The sequence below is a fragment of the Falco biarmicus genome, chromosome 4 (genome assembly GCF_023638135.1).
Source record: "Falco biarmicus isolate bFalBia1 chromosome 4, bFalBia1.pri, whole genome shotgun sequence".
Classification (NCBI taxonomy): domain Eukaryota; kingdom Metazoa; phylum Chordata; class Aves; order Falconiformes; family Falconidae; genus Falco; species Falco biarmicus.
Genome location: NC_079291.1, coordinates 44122622 through 44139945, shown reverse-complemented (window position 1 = coordinate 44139945; position 17324 = coordinate 44122622). Strand labels below are relative to the sequence as shown.

The following is a 17324-nucleotide window of genomic DNA, read 5'->3' as shown; positions in this document are numbered from 1 at the left end:
AACAGTCTTCCACAGGCAACATCTGGCCACTTGGCTTGGCTTTTTGAGTATTTGGCAGCTTTTAAACAGCTCAGAGTCAGTCATCTGATTACAACACTAAAGCTAATGATTCTGAACATGCATTCAGGTCTATGAATTTCCTTTGACATGATACCTCTTAATTTTTATCTGTGCCTGTGCAGAACCAGAGAGAAATTCTTTAAAAGACTCCTAGTAGTAGTAGTAGTGGTATGTGTTTTCTCAAGCAAAAGGATTATTTTAGTGACAAAAGCCAGATGTTAATTATCTGCCTGAAACATTTAATTTACCCTAAGGTTACTTATTCCCCCAATTACATCCCAACTGCACAGAGAAAAAAAATAATTATGTAAAATAAAAATTTACCATTTTTCATTTGTTATCAGTTATTCTGGGCTTCAGTCATCAGTATGTGCTTGAAGAAGCTGCTGACTGAGACAAACAGTAAAGTAAAAAAGCTACACGGATCCACAGATGTTTTTTTAAAGCATCTCATGTTTGCCCAAATAACTGAGCACCAAGCACCTATATCATTTTCTGGATGTGGGTCACAAAGAAAAAAACAAAGGAAAATTTTCCCTTTGGAGGTTTCAAATGGATGACAGGAGAGGTTCAAGACTGGCAGAATTTGGTCCTCAGCCATCATTAAAAACAGACTGAGGTGCATTCACAGCCCAGCTGCAGCCCTGGGAAGGATGCCCAGACCCTGTATGGCAGAGCTCATTCAGTTGCAAACACGCTTTTCTCACGTAGCCATCACCCCTTGCCCCAGCCTCTGGGTGAGGGGCACCAGAGAGCCTGGAACTCCTGACGGTGGCCAGACCTATCTGTTCCAGACACCAGGGGACATGCTTCCTTCTGATGCCTTGGAGCAGCTTGAAATGTGCCACGTGGGGACTGGAGGGCACGGTAAGGATGGCCCTGCAACTCCTCCTACCTTTGACAGGCTATTTTTGCTGGACTGCCTGTCACCAGAAGGATGCAAGTACTTAGAGCACTGAGTGATTGCACCATTTAATGCTCCCTCCTTGTACCTTTCCTCCCTATCAAATATGAGTATCAGCTCCAGTTCTCTTCTATCCAGACCTGTAATGACTGGGTTGTACTCGAATATCTACCATGAAACAGGAACGTCCATAAAAGTTAGGTCTGGTAAGTCTGCTCTAAAGGCACTCACATTTAAGATCTGGACAAACTGAAACGAGCCACTCTGCCCATGAAGCAGAGGAACAGCACTGGAAATGACAAATTTCATTCATTCACTGCCAAACGTATGGAGATGGTTCTTATCAAAGCACTAGATAAAATCCAGTGGAGTTCTGGATCTAAAGTGTGTTCTTTGGAAAATTCTCCAATATAGATTCAACCCGAATGTCTCATTCCGGCAGAACCTGGAGAGCAGTGTGAGAGGCAAACTCCATTTTTCATACTCTGTCCTCATAGGCAATTGGGTAGATTTTTCTAACTTGCTGGATATTTGGATGTATGTCCTTTTCACGCACACTATGTAAGTGTGGAGTGCTGGAGGCAGTCTTAATTTAACTAAATCAAATTCACAGAACTGTTGGCTGCTTTCCAAATTTTGGATGAGATACGTATGAGAAAGAAACTGAATCATCAAGGCATTCTCCTAATCTTCAGGAACAGGATGAGGAAGTTGTTTGTAATTTTAATTGGCAAGGAACAGCAATTTGATTTAGAGATAAAAAAGGTGGAAAGGAGTAATGATTTACTCTCAAACAGCATGAGCTTCAGAAAATACACAAATGTGAGAGTGACGCAGTATACCGTATCTAGCAAGTGGCCTAAATAAGGTGCCTGGGAAGAATACAAAACAGGGCAAACATATACAAAATTTCCTCTAAATACTCCCTTGAGCTCCCACTCGTTTGTGGTTCACAGAGTCCCAAACAGTTTTTGTCTTTCCTTGACTGCAGGTAAATCTTAAAATCCTATGGCAAGGAGTTACACAACTTAACTAAAAGTTTCTGAATAAGCAGCTGGTTTTAAGTTTAAGCTCAGTCCTTCCAGACTCTGAACAGGATTGGCATCCCTTACGTTCTTCTGTATGTATCTGTAATATCGATGGGCTTCTGACTACAACGGTGTATACATGCAGGCACAGATTTACTAAGAAGATGTCATTAGCACAGCCTGGAGGGGGGTATTCTCTCCAGAAGTGACGGAGCAGTGGTCAGTGACTGCCAGGACACCTGTACAAACTGCAGGTGCATCCACCTTTTATACTTAAGACTTCAGCACACAAAACCTCCAAGATTCATTTCTTAGAGAAATGCAATTGCTAATTCACGCTGGACGCTAAATCAGAGAATGCTGCAGAAAACACTCTGGATCTGCGAATGTACGCTGGAATGGAAAAACAAACAAGAAATGCCTGCTGTTTGTACTACAAAAAAAAGTGCCACACTACTGTAGCACTGAACAAAGGCACTTAGCAATGCTACTTCAACAAGGAAAGTTTGCATAATTTCTTCTTGCTGTATCTTGGAGACAACATTGATTTTTATTTTATTTACTGACATCGCTACGGTGATCACAAGTGTGTTAAAATACATTTAATAAATGTGTTCAATTAACATTAATAAATCATACCTTTCAACGCCATTTAACTTCCATTTGTGTTTTCTTGACATCAGGAGCCCGCCACCCCACGCTCCCTAGAAAGGCAACACACATTATCTTAATGAGAACTCTGCTTTTCTCTGTGATGACATCTGTGCGTTCACATCAGTTTGGGGCCCCTTCATTTTTTCTTGCTGATGTGGCACGTTCCAAAATGACCAGGCAGATGGGGCCTGAGGCATTAGCTGTGCTAACAATTTTCTTCCAGTAGCTTGGAGGCAGCAGTTTACAGCCCACAGCCTGAGCGCCCACCCTTATGGTCTGCTAATCCCCCCCTCGCCACCCCCTGTGACACTGACACACGGGGCTACCCCCTGCTGGAATTAATGACTTGCAGAGCTGCTCCTGGGTAAGCTGCCTTTTCTTTTTTAGGGACTAAGTGATGATAAACCAGACTGGGATCTCAGCTGCTCTGGTAGAGTTTTCATCACATTTCAGACGACTACTGCTTGCCCCCTACTTGTTTGCTTTCGCTGACAGAGATGTGGGACAAGCAGGCATTTCATGTGACTGAGAAGTAGTTTAAGGTAAATACTAATTCTTCCTTTGAATTGGACTGATTTTGGCTGATGCAGTAATCCAAAAGCAAGATACCCAGCTCTACGGAAATTCAATTACCAAGCCTTTTTGGAGAAAGGATTTGCAAAAATGACACAAAAGCCATTCTAGGGCTGAAAGATGATCCTTCAGAAAGATTTATTGGCAAAAGCCCAGATAAGGCTAAGTAGCCAATCTGATAAATTTCTCTATCGTTCGCATTAACCTGTTCAGCAATTTGCGGTACTTTACTCCAGACAAACTTAGCCTTTTCTGTACGTATTTATTTTGCAGCTGCTGCAGAAGCTAGGCCAGTGCTCAGTATGGTTCTTATGTATTTCTTGTACTAACGGCATTAAGAGAGAACGCTGAAGGCCAAAAGCACTCAAACCAGGTCACCTTCAGCGTCCCAGCTGCCAAAGTACCACAGTGTCACAGCTCCTGAAGCGTCCCCCTGACCCGAGCTTTCAGAGGAGTGGGAAGTCAGCGCTTGGATGTTAAAATTAATTACAGGAGCCAAATACAATGGGTTTTATGTAAGATGACGCTGTTCAAAGTGAACAGCCCCCCACATAAGATGATACTTACATCTACGTGCATCCAGATTTTGTATTTCTTGCAGATGTCTGCAATGGCTATGAGAGGATCAAACGCCCCGTACACTGTTGTCCCAGCTGTGGCACTCACCAGAAAAGGAACAAATCCCTGCAAGAAAGCCCAGAGGTATTTGGCAAGGTCAGATGGCTGCAGCCCCTCAGTCTGCAGCAGCCCCAACTTCTCTTGTGCTGTCTCCACAGTGAGCCTAGAAGTGTCTCCTAGAGGACACCCCTGCTACATTACACTGGTTTTCTCCCAGTTTAGATGCTGGTGATATTACAAGTTCTACCTTAAGGTGGCAGCAAACTTCCAAACCAGCATCCTCCATTTATGTATGACACAGGCAAGGACTCAAAACAATTCTGCTCCACGCCACCTGCCTGAAACAAAAAGGTCTGCTCTTCGTGACGCCACGTAAACCAAACCTCACCCAGGCACCACAGTGCAAAAAGCATCTCTGATGGACTGCGCCCTGCGCTGCATTGTCGTCATGCCAGCAGGTGCCTGAACGTGTGGTGGCCCAGTCCCGTCAGCAGGAGCATCTTGTCTAGGAGTGTCTCCTGGGGGTAGCGCACAGGGGAGGTGTGGGGCTCACCTCCAGCCCCATCCCTTGTGCAGGGCAGGGAGACAGCTCTTCTGAAGCAAGCCAGCCACCTCCACGGAGGCCAGGGGCCATCTCTTGGATTCCCTCCGCTAAACGCCGCACCTCACAGAGGAGCACTCACTGTCCATCACACAGCTTTTGGCACTATGAGGTCTTGGGTCTGCTGCAGTTCATACCAGTGTCTCATTTTAAATTCACTTGTAGTTCTGTTGATTTCATAACGACTACTCAGTGCAACAAAGGTAAAAACTAGCTATTTTTTTGCAGAACTGGGGTTTAAGCTATCAAAAAGGTCCAAATTTCCTTCAGCAATGGTCAGTGGGTTTGAGTGGCACTCAGTACTGTCATTTTGCCTTATTTTTCATCTACTGTATTGTTTTCCTTATAAAAAGGGAGCTTTTAATGAAGATTTGTGTTATTAATGAGCTTTGAATGCTGTGTGTCTAATGACTATTTATATAAACATTGAAGGCACTGGGCTGAATCCACTGCATATTTTAATCTGATGTTTTAATTCTAGGTTCTGTTAATGAACACATACAAAAGCAGTGAATTTTTTAGAGTTTTGTGGATTTTAGTTTATCTTCCATTGATTTGGCGAGTCTATGAGGAGCACTTTCAATGCATTAAAACACAGCAATTCCCCAAATGATTACTCTGGCTTTTTTAATATTCAGCTGAGAAACTGTATCATAGGTGGATAATGTAAAAAAGGAGGATGTTATGTAGGGCAACATATTAAAAAAAAAAGCCAAACAGCTCATGGATATTATAAAGTAGCTCTAAAGCTGTTTTTCTCAGCAACCCTTGCCTCACCAATTGCCAGGCTACATTTCTGAGAAAGAAAGAAAAAGTTAATGGGCAAGTCTGTGTTGTTTTACCAAGGAAAGCAAAACAACTAGCTGTATCATTCTTGGGGTTTTTTTTTCCTTTTTGGAAGCAGAAAAGCTAATAAACTTACTTTTTGTTTGGCTTCAAGAATTCTTCTTTCAAGGTCTGATGGGATCATTTTCCCTCTGGAGCAAGAGAGAGTTATATCAATAATTTGGTCTTGAAATCAGCTCTTGCTGCTATTTCTTCACTTTATAGGAAAATCAAAGAAGGAACAAAGTGACTTTTTTGCCCAAGGGTTATGCAGCATGGAAGAGCACAGAAAGACTCTGTCCATTAGTCTGAGTTTTCACCCTAATTATTTTGCCAACCAGTCTGCATCAATATGGTAACATCAAGATGGTAACAGAGAAGCTACCTCATGGCCACCCCCATTGAAGACTGATGCTACTCCATGGAGCCTCCTGGTCCTGTTTGATGTTACAGCCCCAGAAATATGCTCCAGGCTCCCAGGGAGAAGCTCAGCCCAGAGTCTCAAGAAGCTCACTGGGTGCCAAATCTCACCGTCCCCTTTCAGCAGGCACAGAAAATGCCAGCTGAGCTGCACAGCGCTGAGCAATGTGACTCAGCTCTGGTGTTAAGCAGTCACCTCTGTGCTTCCATCCCAGGGACACTCATTTGAGGGCAATTATTTCACGGATTGGTGCATTACACGTTCGCATTTGCTTGAAGCAGGATATTGGAAGAAGCTACCAGTCTAGACTCATTAAATCCACTGCGAGACCCCTTGTGTCGACTGTACACTGTATTTGCAACACCTTTAGTATGAACAATTTACCTGAGACTGAGATTTAGTGGTATAAGGCTTAAAGGCTAATTTATGAAATCCTGTAAATGAATTATGCACAAGACAAAACCAGTGCTGACACTGAGTAATGAGGTTAAGGTTTTCTTTGTTTAGCCACAAGCAAGCCTACCTAAGAAGAGACAGGACACGTAACAGCAATGCAAACACAACAGCTCCCCACATTACAGGAAAAAAAGGCTTCACTGGCTTTGAATGTTGTCCATTTAGATGAATATTTTTTAAGACTTTTTCAGAATTTTCTTTCACTAAGCACTGATTTCCTACTGCTGTAAAAAAAGAACAACCTTCACTAAAGCTCAAAACAGTAGCTTCACGGAAATTAAGAAACATTAGTTTTAGTTCTGATTTTGCATTTAAAAAAAACTGAAGTGTTTTCATGACATTTGGATGGATGTAAATTAAAAAAAAACATTACAAATATATCATAATAAGATACTGCTACGTTTTTTAAAGTTGTCATCCTTACAGAGCTCACAATAAGACAATAATTATTTCAGTAGAAATGGGTTTGTACTGCTGAGTTTTCTGCAAAATCTGTCCTGCATTTTACTTATTCTAAACACTAAAACACTAAAAGAGTAACTGAAAATAAAAATCTCTACAAGTCTAAAAATTAGTCCTGGTTCTTGCGAATTTCAAGAATGGTCTGAAGAGTATTCAGCTCACTGTGAGTTCCCCCCATTTACATGTACATGTTAAGAGAAAAGCAGTAGTTGTCTTATCTTCAAAAACTGTTCCTGGGATCATCAGAGAAATAAAGAAAAAACCAACAATGTGCCAAACAAGGCAATGAGTTCCTCCTCCAAACATAGTTTTGATGCTGATCTTTAATAGTTCCTAATTTATTGACCTTGTGCATAAAACACACACAGAGCTGGGCAGATCCCTATGTTGCCCACATTTTTTTACCAAGACAAGTGATCATCCAGCCCGTGGCCACACTGAGTACGTGCAGGAATTCATGGCCAGGAGAGGCAATGTCCAAGCAATGTCAACCTTTATCAAGGAGCATGCAGCAGGGTGGCTTTGAGCGTGGTCTAAACACATGCTGGAGCACAACACCCCCCTGCTCCAAATCTAGTAAACTAGCCAAGAGCCCTGCTTACTTGCACAGCATTTTTATGTGTTATCACCTGAGCTCATATGCAACACTTAAGATGCACCGCAAAATGAACAGGCTTGTGCTTAGACAAACCTCACCCAGGTAATGGGGCAGGGGGTTGCAAGACATGGGCTAGGCAGCATCAGAGGCAGGAGGGCTGCTGGGTGAGGCAGAAGAGACTCAGCAGCTAAAGGGCACTGAGGATAGAGTGAGTGCTGGTGTCAACGTCTTCTCCTATCACCCACATCTGCACACAGGCTTCACTGCTGCCACACCAGCCTTAAGTGCTTTGACCCCAAACCTGCAACTAATACACTACTGCTACCAGTATGTCTGCATGGAAGTAAAACAGACATCGGAGATGTATGTTGTCCAGTCTGGAGCATGAGCAAGAAGAACATGACTTTCTGCATGTTCTCCATGCTTAAAATTGACCACACATTTACACAGACAGCAAAACCAGGCACACTTGGTGGGTGTGGGTCAGGATGGGCAAGAGCCACCAGGAAGTATGCTTGGTCACGCTGAAAACATCAGAAAGATCTCATGGTGTTCCTTCATCCCTCCACAGGTCCCCATCTTCACAGAGGTTCATCTCCACCGCACCAGCCCACATCCTGTGCAAACAACCTGCTTTGTCCTGGTGGCATCTGCTGGGATTTGGGGAGAGACACAGTAATCCTGCTGATTACTTCAGGGTGGGCAGGGTAAGCATTGTGGTCTTCACAGAAAATCATCATGCTGAATTTGCACAAGAAGAAAAGGAAGACACGACTTCATTGATCCATGCCTGTCTTTAGTGAAGAGAAACAATCGGAGGTTTATTTTATTGTGTGTTGGTTGTGTTGATGTCGCCATTAATTCCTCTTCAGAGTGTGCTCAGTCTTTTGTTAATAAAGAGATAATAAGCCCATAAGTCAATATGCAGACGCTGTGATTAGCACTGTAAATTGCTTAGCTGGTGCTCTTCTTTTAATGTGGGAGCAGAGTATTTTGATGGCAGTAAAACCTTCCATTTATGCCAGAGCCATAAATAATTCAATACCTTGTAATAGTGATAGTTGGGACTCATAGTAAGAGCAGTTTCTGTTGAAAAGGTTCTCAGCAGAATCAGTAAGGATTGTTCTATTAATTTTTATCCCATAGAAAGTTTTTTTTTCCCTAAAATTGAAAGTCTTCATCAGAACACGTTGGTTTTGTTAATATACCTCTCTTTCTCAAAATGGGTTTTCACAGAATATCAAAACCTTTTAGTTGGGTGAGTTAAGCAAGAAGTTACCTACCCCTGGCCCATGGGACCTGCAGGTCAGGTGCCTGCTGTGGCACTCCCTTCTGCAGGCCATCCTTCTCCCTGGCCTTGCTGCCCACAACGCTGCCAAAACCCTTCTCTCCACATTCCACTGCAATCCCCATGAAGGGCACTGCGGGAAATGTGGGAAACAGCTGAGAAAGATGGTGGGGGCATGAAGTGACAGAATTACATCAGCAAACGCTCCTCGACATTTCACTCCTACAAAAGGCCCACTTCAGCTCATTTTAATGGATCAAAATGTGAGAGTCCCTAAATGCTCTATTTGGACCAAAACAAGCTTCTTCCTGGTTTCTTAGAAGAATGTGTAAAGAATGGTTGTTAGTTTGATGTTTTGTTTCACTTTGGCATCAAAGCAGCATAAGAAATCCCTGCGGAAGGGAATTTCCAGGATTTCTGATGAGCCCCAAAAACTGACTCGTGAAGAAGCTACTGACAGAGCCAGTTCCTCAGGCAGGGTAAATCAGCATAAGGTGGCTGAAGACGACAGCGCTACAATGAATTATACCAACTGCTGACTGCATCCTATATGCTCCCTCTGAGTTGAGCACCTCTTGTACATACCGATGAACAGAGCTGTATTTGGCACCTTTACTTACCTCTCATCGCATCTAATCAAAATCACACTATCTGTACCAATACCCAAGGCTGCAGCTCCTTTCTTCACAGAAAAGTGACTCTGAAAAAATACATTTATTATTATTTATCATTTTTATTATTATTTCTTATCTAATTTAACACAACATACTACACTCTTGCAATCCCTTCAGCAAGCAGTCGCACACAGGCAGTAATTCTTTTCACAGCCTTTTTGGAAACTGATCACTGTAATTTGAGGTGCTATCGTATCAGGTCACTACAGTCAATTAGAGAAACAACAATCACTCTAGTCTGGATTCACTCCTGGAATATTAAATACACAACTGTGGCTGATGATGGACTCAAATTCTGTCCTTGATGCATACCTGCAGCTTCTATTGCTTGTATGGATTCAGCTATGAACTTGATTTACTGAAACAAAAATTTCCACCCAAGAGATTTCATTTTGTTTTGGCGTCCAGAGCGATGTGCTTCTGCTATGTAACTTGTGGACAAATAATATACGGAGAGAAGTTAAGATAGGAAGCCTAATTGTGATCTCATGCCAGCGAAAGCTAGTAATAACTCCCATTATCAAGTAGAGCTACTGCAGTTTAAAATCAGAACTGGGCTATTAGTAAGGCTATTAGTTAATCTGTATGTACAGAATAAAATGTGGAAGTTCTACACTAGAGTACAAGTCAGCCTAATTTTCTCTAGCTCATAGGACTTAACTCCTGAGCCAGTGTTGGTTTATAATTCCAATTTAAATCCTAGTGATTACAGTAATGAAATCGTTTTATATCAAATTATACCACCAAGAATCTGATTTTGTATTAACTCAAACCCAGCTGTAACAATATTGTCCTAAGTAATTTTAACCACAGATTATTAAACTTAAAAAAAAAAAAAAAAGGAAATTCTTTATATATACTACAGTACCATTAGCTTAGGATAACACTACAAAGAAGATCAAGGAGATAACAATCTAACAGGGCTTTTTAAGTGTCTGTAACATTAAAGGAAGACACAGAGTCTGCAGAAGACCACAAAGCAGAGAAGTAATCACTACTGCTCTGTCAAGGGAGTATTTGGCTTCAGCGGTAATGCTAGCGGCACAGAGCTGTAGGGAAAGAGATGGACACGATGGTTACACACATCTACTTCACTTAAAGGCCGTGAAGTCGGTGGAATTTCACTGCATACTAAAGGACTCCATACATAACGAACATTTCGGGAAATGCCAACCAATTCCAAACGAAATTTATGGAAGAGAGAGGAAGGAAAGTAGAAATGCAACACGTACATTCAACTTAACAAGTGAAAAAGCCCCTGTGTTTTAAAAACTGCTCTGGAGGTAGTTTTCTTTGAGTCCTGACAGCTATGTTTGAGGTTGTGGAAGAGTTTTCACTCCAAGCTCCTTTTTCAATACGCCTGTCTCTCACCATTTTGGCTGAAATGCTTCAAGTTTTCATGATGCCCACTGACTCTTTCAATGTTTAGACATTTTGAAGAAGTTCAGGTTGCTTGAGCCATGATTCACTGATGATACGTGAAAAATTTGAAAACACTTCTTTAGGTAAAATTTTTCATACTACATTAATTATTTTTAATGCAGAGGGTGGGTATAGCTTTCCCCCATGGAGCATGGCTGCACTATGCCATCAGTGTGTATTGAGCAGCCATTGATCACGTCGCCTAGGCCTAAAATCAGCTTTTAAGGCCCTGGTACAGCAAACCACCCTAGCCCCTGAACTAAGCAAATTCTGAAATGTAAACATAAGCACGTTGGACTGACTTCTGCACAAGCTGATGATCAAATGAAACACATACCCACGCGCTTAGATGAGCAACGAGGGATTTCTGCCTGTGCTTCAGTGTTGTGCTGAATTAGAGCGGGTTCACTGCCGCTAGCCTCATCACGCTTCAGTCATCAAGTTGGTCCCTCTGTGTTCGGGGGGGAAACGGGCACCTCTGGGGAAGGATTCATCCAGCATGAGGGCTACTGGTTTGGAGTGGGCCCTGAACGTCAGGTGAGGAGATTTCTACCCGTTCCCTATGGACCAAGCCCTGTGGTATCTGCTGTCTGTGAGAGTGGAAAGCACAGCACCTGCAGGCACCAGTGCTCTGGAAAATGGCAGATGTTTGACTTTAACACACTGTTATTATCTGCTCTATTAAAACCACAGGTTAGTGGTATGCTCGGATTAGATATGGAGTTTCCCTGTTGTTTTTCTAGTTGGAGTCACAGGGTGCTAGGAAGTATTTATATATTGAACGTCACAGGCCTGCTCAGCCATCACACCAGTATTTTTCATGGCATGTTCCTTTATTTCATGAAAGCGCCTTTTTGAACAAACACATTTCCATGAGCTTCATCAGTTCCACTGCAGTCCGTGGACTTTTCCCAAGTACAAATGCACTGTAGACTGTGACCAATCCACAAACCTCTACACGTGGAAGACACTGGAGTCTCTTACCAGCCTCGCAGGTCTCCCTGTCTCGCTGAGCCCCATGGTGCAGCACTGCAACTTTATGAGAGCAGCGAGGAAGAACGGCCATGAGGAGGCTTATAAAAAATTCCCAAGTTTAGGAAGGTATCTTTGAGCTTTGCAAAAAATGGAACAGAGCTAGAATACTGCCAACATTACGACAGTTCACTGATATGCCATGTGAAGCTACAACCGAATTTATGTATGTTAAAAAAATTTCATCTATTTTTTTATTCAAGTATTACACAAACTGATGTGCACATACTGGATAGTGTAATATATAAATACAAGCAGAGATGTAGGAGTGAAAAGTCAGACATATTTCACTGGGTTTTGAGTCAATGACATTACATTGATAAATGTTGCTCCTCATTCCATACTAGTTAAAATAGATTTACTATTGCCATTTGTTGTTCTAATAAAAAATAGAAGTATTCAAAGTGCCTTAAAAAAGAAAATACAGATTTGAATGGTTTACTATGAGGAAGAAAATTATGCCCATGTGCTCAGAGGCATCCACTGGAATATGGCCAAGCTCAGCTGCCTCATTGAGAAGTCTCTGCTAAAACAGCACTGGGGAAAAAAAATGAATGTAGTGTTGATAGCTTCGTTGCCTGAAGACTTTTTACAGACTGAGGGGAATTCAGCGGTCAGGAACCAAACCAAGTTTAGGGACAAATTAGGAAGAAATACAGAAGTCTGTGCACAGAAGGGCAAATGCATTTACAATTTCTAACCAAACTTTCAGTATGAAATTGCTCAATCTGTGTATACAGTCACAGATATATGACTGCTGTTACATTTTTCTGTCTCAGGGTAGCATCAAAGGAATTACCCTAACTGCCTGAGAGGCTCTAAAAGAGCCATGATGAAAATGAAAATGCAAAAAATATAGTTTTAAGAACAAAGAAAGCTTTCCTAATGATGATGGATATTAAACATTGCTTTAATATTCCCGGTATGGTGCTGAAAATTTGATTGCCTGTGTAATATAAAGGTAAACATAGGAAAACGTAAAGGTCAAAGAGAAGGAAAGGTTTGCAGAAATAAGCCTGGTTAGAGAGAACTACTGACACGTTCAGCTGGGTTAATGGGGAAGAAGGACATTAATTGTGACCTCTTTGGGAGAACAGGGGCTACAGTCTGTTCAGCCATGCAAGGAAGTGAGCTTGAACACCATCTTTCACGACACAGCCATGCAGGAATTACACAGATCTTAAGTCTTATGGTGGGAGAACCAGGGTCAAAAAGGGAGGACAAAGGCAGACTGCCTGATGCCAGCACTGAAAGAAAAAAACAGGCCGGGAAAAGCTGTCAGGTTCAGAGTTTCACCAGTGTCCTGCGCTTGCCAGAGGCAGAACACCCAAGTGGCAGTGAGCTGTCACTGAGGCTTTCTCTCTCCCTCCCTTCAAGCACTACAAAAGGGTGCATGGAAGGCTACAAATACATCCCCAGTAGAGAGGAACCACAATTCCTCTCTAAAAAGAAACGTGGTTAAAATTGAGTGGTGAAGGAGAAGGTATAGAGTATTAGCCAGTATTAGTAATAAAAGCATATTACCGGTCAGAAAAAAAATTGATCATTTTGAGCCAGGGGAATTTTCCTTGTCCAAAATTTCAAATGCTGTTAGGCATAGGTTTGTCTGCTTGATTGCCATTTTTTCATAGTTAGCTTTGCAACGTAAAAACAGTGTAAATTTATTACAGGTGTAATGATGAATAGGCCTTTTGGAAAAAGAAATAATTAGAATAATTAAAAATGTTATGATGCTGAAAAGTATGACACTGTTATCTTAAAAGAACAGTGCTTCAATATATACAGATGCTTCTATTTTTATAGCTTGCTAAATTACGTGCTCATAATCTGGCATGGTTGAAGCTGTCAGGAAGAACCATCTTAACGCCATGAGCCCCAAAGGCCACGGCTGAATTTTCAGATTGCAGTTTCTCCTTGCTCATGTAAATCCAGAGTGGCACAAGCTCTGCAGAAGGAGCTCATCAGGAGTGAGTGCCCAAATGCTGTGCAAGTCGAGCCATGCAGCAGCTGAATCCTCTCCGAGGTTTGGTCACTGGCAGCCTGGTACCCAGCAGACCTGGACCCCCAGCCTCACTCCATCAGCCACACGCCAGGAAAGGAGGCGAACACGCATTCCTCTCCACCTCTCCTGGGCTTTAAACAATGTGGGATCCCTGGACGGTAGGCTGGGCTACTCTTCTCTTAACTTTAATAATCTAAAAATGTGTGGCTGGTGTAGACTGGCTGTTTGGGCCCCCTCGGTAGTGGGGAAGAAAAGGTACTTCTAGAAGGCACCTCATCCCCGAGGCTGTGGCATCCGTTTTAGACTAGGATGAGCTGTCTGCTGCAGAAGTTGCTCTCTTTTTTAATGGCTGTAAAGAAGTGTATAGACTAACTCAGATGAAATGTTTACATTTTAGGTGATTAAGGTTAAGTGACATGAATCCTATCTTTAACATCTAATTTTAAGGTATAGCTTTTCCTTCAATTACCTACATAAAGAGTATACTGAGTCCCATCACATTTTTAAACACAGTGTAATGATGTATATGTTTGCTATTGTTTCCTTTAGCTCCTGCTATTTAGTTTTTAAACTTGTGTTTCTGTACAACATACTAATATTTCCATCTTTATTTAACTTCACACTGCTCTTCTAATCCAGGAAGACTCACTTGTTTTTCTCCAGTGTGGATAGTTTTACAGAATTATCTGTTGATAAGAAATGTCGCACTGAGTTCAGGAGGATCCTGTGACAGTGTAAAAGCCACAAGATACTGACCAGATGAAGGGTTAGACCCAAATGACAAATGCCTCCTTTGGGCCTAGAGGACTATTTTTCTGGAAAAATGGTTTTACTTTGATTCGAATGGTGTTACTTGAATTAAGTTGCTCCTCAAATATGACCAAATTTTCACTGTTTCCCCCTGGCTTCAAATACCACCAAAATACACTTTTCTAGTTATTATGTATTAAGTAATTCAAAGAAAGAATGCATGAATATTTAAGTTTGATTTTTAGTTTCCTTAGGTGAAATCAAAACTATTCCCTACATACTCTGTACGCTCAGAAGTGTAACTTTCGGGTTTGTAATTCATGCTACCCAACAGAAGATGTGATCTCCAGGCTCCTCAAATCTTTTCCTGGAAGTCCCACCTCATAGGTCACCCCTTGGACTGCTTCTTGCAGGTGGAAGTGCTGCCAACTGTCTCCTAAGTTGCCTGGCCAGAAGACAATGCTACATGCCATGGAAGTGGTGGGACTAGAGATCTGCTTTTCATTCTACACAGAAACCAAACCCAAATCTTCCGCAGGCTGTGTGAAATGGTGGTCTATCGAGCTGTCTGCTTTGGGACAGAAGTCACTTTTTAATTTCGTTCTGCCTCAGCACCAAGAACCTCCATATTAGGTTTCAGAAACTGTTCCCACATACAAAAATTTTGCCAAAGCCACTCTTCTCCCACAGCTATCGATGTAGATTGCTGTACTCCCTGCAAGTAATGGGGCGTGTCCACAAGGAGAAATCAACATGCAAGAAGCTGAAGCAGTGATTTATTGCTAATTACCTCCTCCGATCTAGTTGCCATGTGGATGCTGCGTGTGTCATTGCTGTGAGGGTGCTCCCCTACAACCACAGACAGGCCACCTCTCAGAGGCACTCCTAGGGCTCCCCCAGAGGGTGAGGTCCCCCCAAGAACATGCGGCTGTCTACAGTGCTGACACTTTACGCCTGAGCAGCCAAGAGACCTTCCCTTCACAGTTATGGGTGCCAGAGCTGCTCCCAGTGAAGCCTTGGGCAGGCACTAGTTCACCCCAACAGCAGTGCAGGCAGGAGGATGCCAGAGGCAGAGAGCCTCCCTGTGTTCCTTGGGTCTCTAACGGGTTGAAGAGGTCCCTTATTGTCAGCTCAGACTCATCACCTGCCAGTTCTTCCTCTGCACTTTCTTCTCCAAAACTACGAACACAGCTGAATTGCTATGTCCTTTCTGAGCACCTGACAAGGCATTCCTTGTCGTCATGTCAGGGGGGTTCTAGAGGGGTGGGAAACGAGGAAAGCTGATGTGGGCTGCATGAGTACAGTCTCGCTGGGTTGGAGAAGAGAGGAGATAGAAATTTTTTTCATGTCTTTCCAGTTATGCCCAGGTTTTTTTTTTTTTTTTCATTCTCTGAACTGTGGATTGAGTCTATACAGCCCCAAATTAAACATCAAGTCGATGGAAAAGCTTGAAGTCTCTTAAGCTACTTTTGTTCTACCAATAAAAAGGCCAAAGGCTGTTCTGTAACCTGCACCCAACTATTCTCTGCAGCTAAACTTTTCCTCTCTGCACCTCTTTCCTCCTCAGGGTAAGATGACTTTGTCTTTTGTCTACTAGGGGCGATCCCTGCTCCATACTATTCCCAGCTACTGTTGGATGCTGTTTGTAAGACAGTGCTAGCTGGCCAGGTCAAAATCACAATAGGGAACAGGTTAAAATTCAACAGGACTTGCCTTATAGACAAATGGATCAACTAAAATATTCTGAGAAGGCAGCTCTCCTTTCATCCACTTTCTTCACCCTGAAAACGGGCTGTGCTCAGCTGAACACTCACAGCAGCCTTCAGCTGATGTGCTGGGACACAGGAGGAGGCCTTCACCTTAGATTTTTCATTGTGTTTCAAACTATGGAATAAAATAGGTTTTTACAGCTAGCATCCATCACTTTTACACCCCTGAGTCAGGGTCTCTAGCATCACGTGCAGTCCAGAACGGCTGCCCTGAAGGACATCACTCTGCTCCCACACCAGTGCAGATGAAAGAACCGCTGATGATGCTGGTGAATACAGAGGACTGAATTAAGTCCTGAGCACCAATGCATCTGAAATCATACCTGGGCCAAGACTGACCCAAGTATTGTGCTTCACTGTCACTGGTGAAAAATAAATAAACAGAAGCAGAGTGAGAGATACGTCACGGTCCTGCTGAACAGCTTAGGGAAGATCTGCTTACTGGGAACATGCATGGCTGGAATAGTCACATAACCTATGTCAGGCACCTAATGTAGGTTGTGTATGTCAGGAGGCTGATCTCTCTGTATGGTCAATGCACAGAAGTAGGTGAACCCCTCCCAAAGGTGATTTAGAACACCTAAATTAAGGAATATTTAGGTTCCTAATTTGGATGCTTCAAGTTTCTCTCCAGAGGTGCCTCTCTTCACTGGTTGTGCAGACAACGAGGCTCCTAATTTAGGAACATGATGCACTCCTAAATTAGGAAAGGAATCACTTAGGAGCTAGGAGTTACTCCTCCCGCGCTGGCAGCTGAACCTATCATCATGGCATCAAACTGAGGCTAAATTCTGATGCAGTAATACTGGCAGCAATTGCAGCATAACTTCATTCATGTATAGTAATAGAAGCTCTAGACTGGTAGAAATGAAAATAGAGTCTGATCTGTTATGCTGAAATTCTTGTCTGAGAATTGCCACTATACTTCTGACCGAAAATTTTGAGACAAAAATCTTCCAAGTTTCTAAACACACACAGTAACTTTTAGCTTTGTTTACTATCATGCCACATGTGCAGAGCATAGGGAAATTATAGTATCCCACTTATAGTCTGCTTGTTCCATGGCCATCATCTTACCAGAGCATCCAACTGTAGCAGAGAGAAACCAGAACCAGGCTGGGGAGCCCAGAAGTAAGTAGAAGATCAGCATGATGTGATAAATGAGACAAACTACATTCTCATATCTT

The 17324-nt window shown here is 42.5% G+C and overlaps 1 protein-coding gene across 2 annotated transcripts in view; it reads right to left on the bottom strand.

The window, feature by feature from the left end:
* GAD2 (glutamate decarboxylase 2) overlaps nt 1–17324 on the bottom strand; it is a 41606-nt gene that overhangs the window by 10168 nt on the left and 14114 nt on the right. For both annotated transcript variants that reach the window (XM_056337177.1, XM_056337178.1), the window contains 4 exons: nt 9109–9188; nt 5361–5415; nt 3787–3903; nt 2632–2696 (listed from right to left, as the gene is read on the bottom strand). In XM_056337177.1, coding sequence (XP_056193152.1) covers nt 2632–2696; nt 3787–3903; nt 5361–5415; nt 9109–9188 — 317 coding nt within the window. The remainder of the gene's footprint in view (nt 1–2631; nt 2697–3786; nt 3904–5360; nt 5416–9108; nt 9189–17324) is intronic.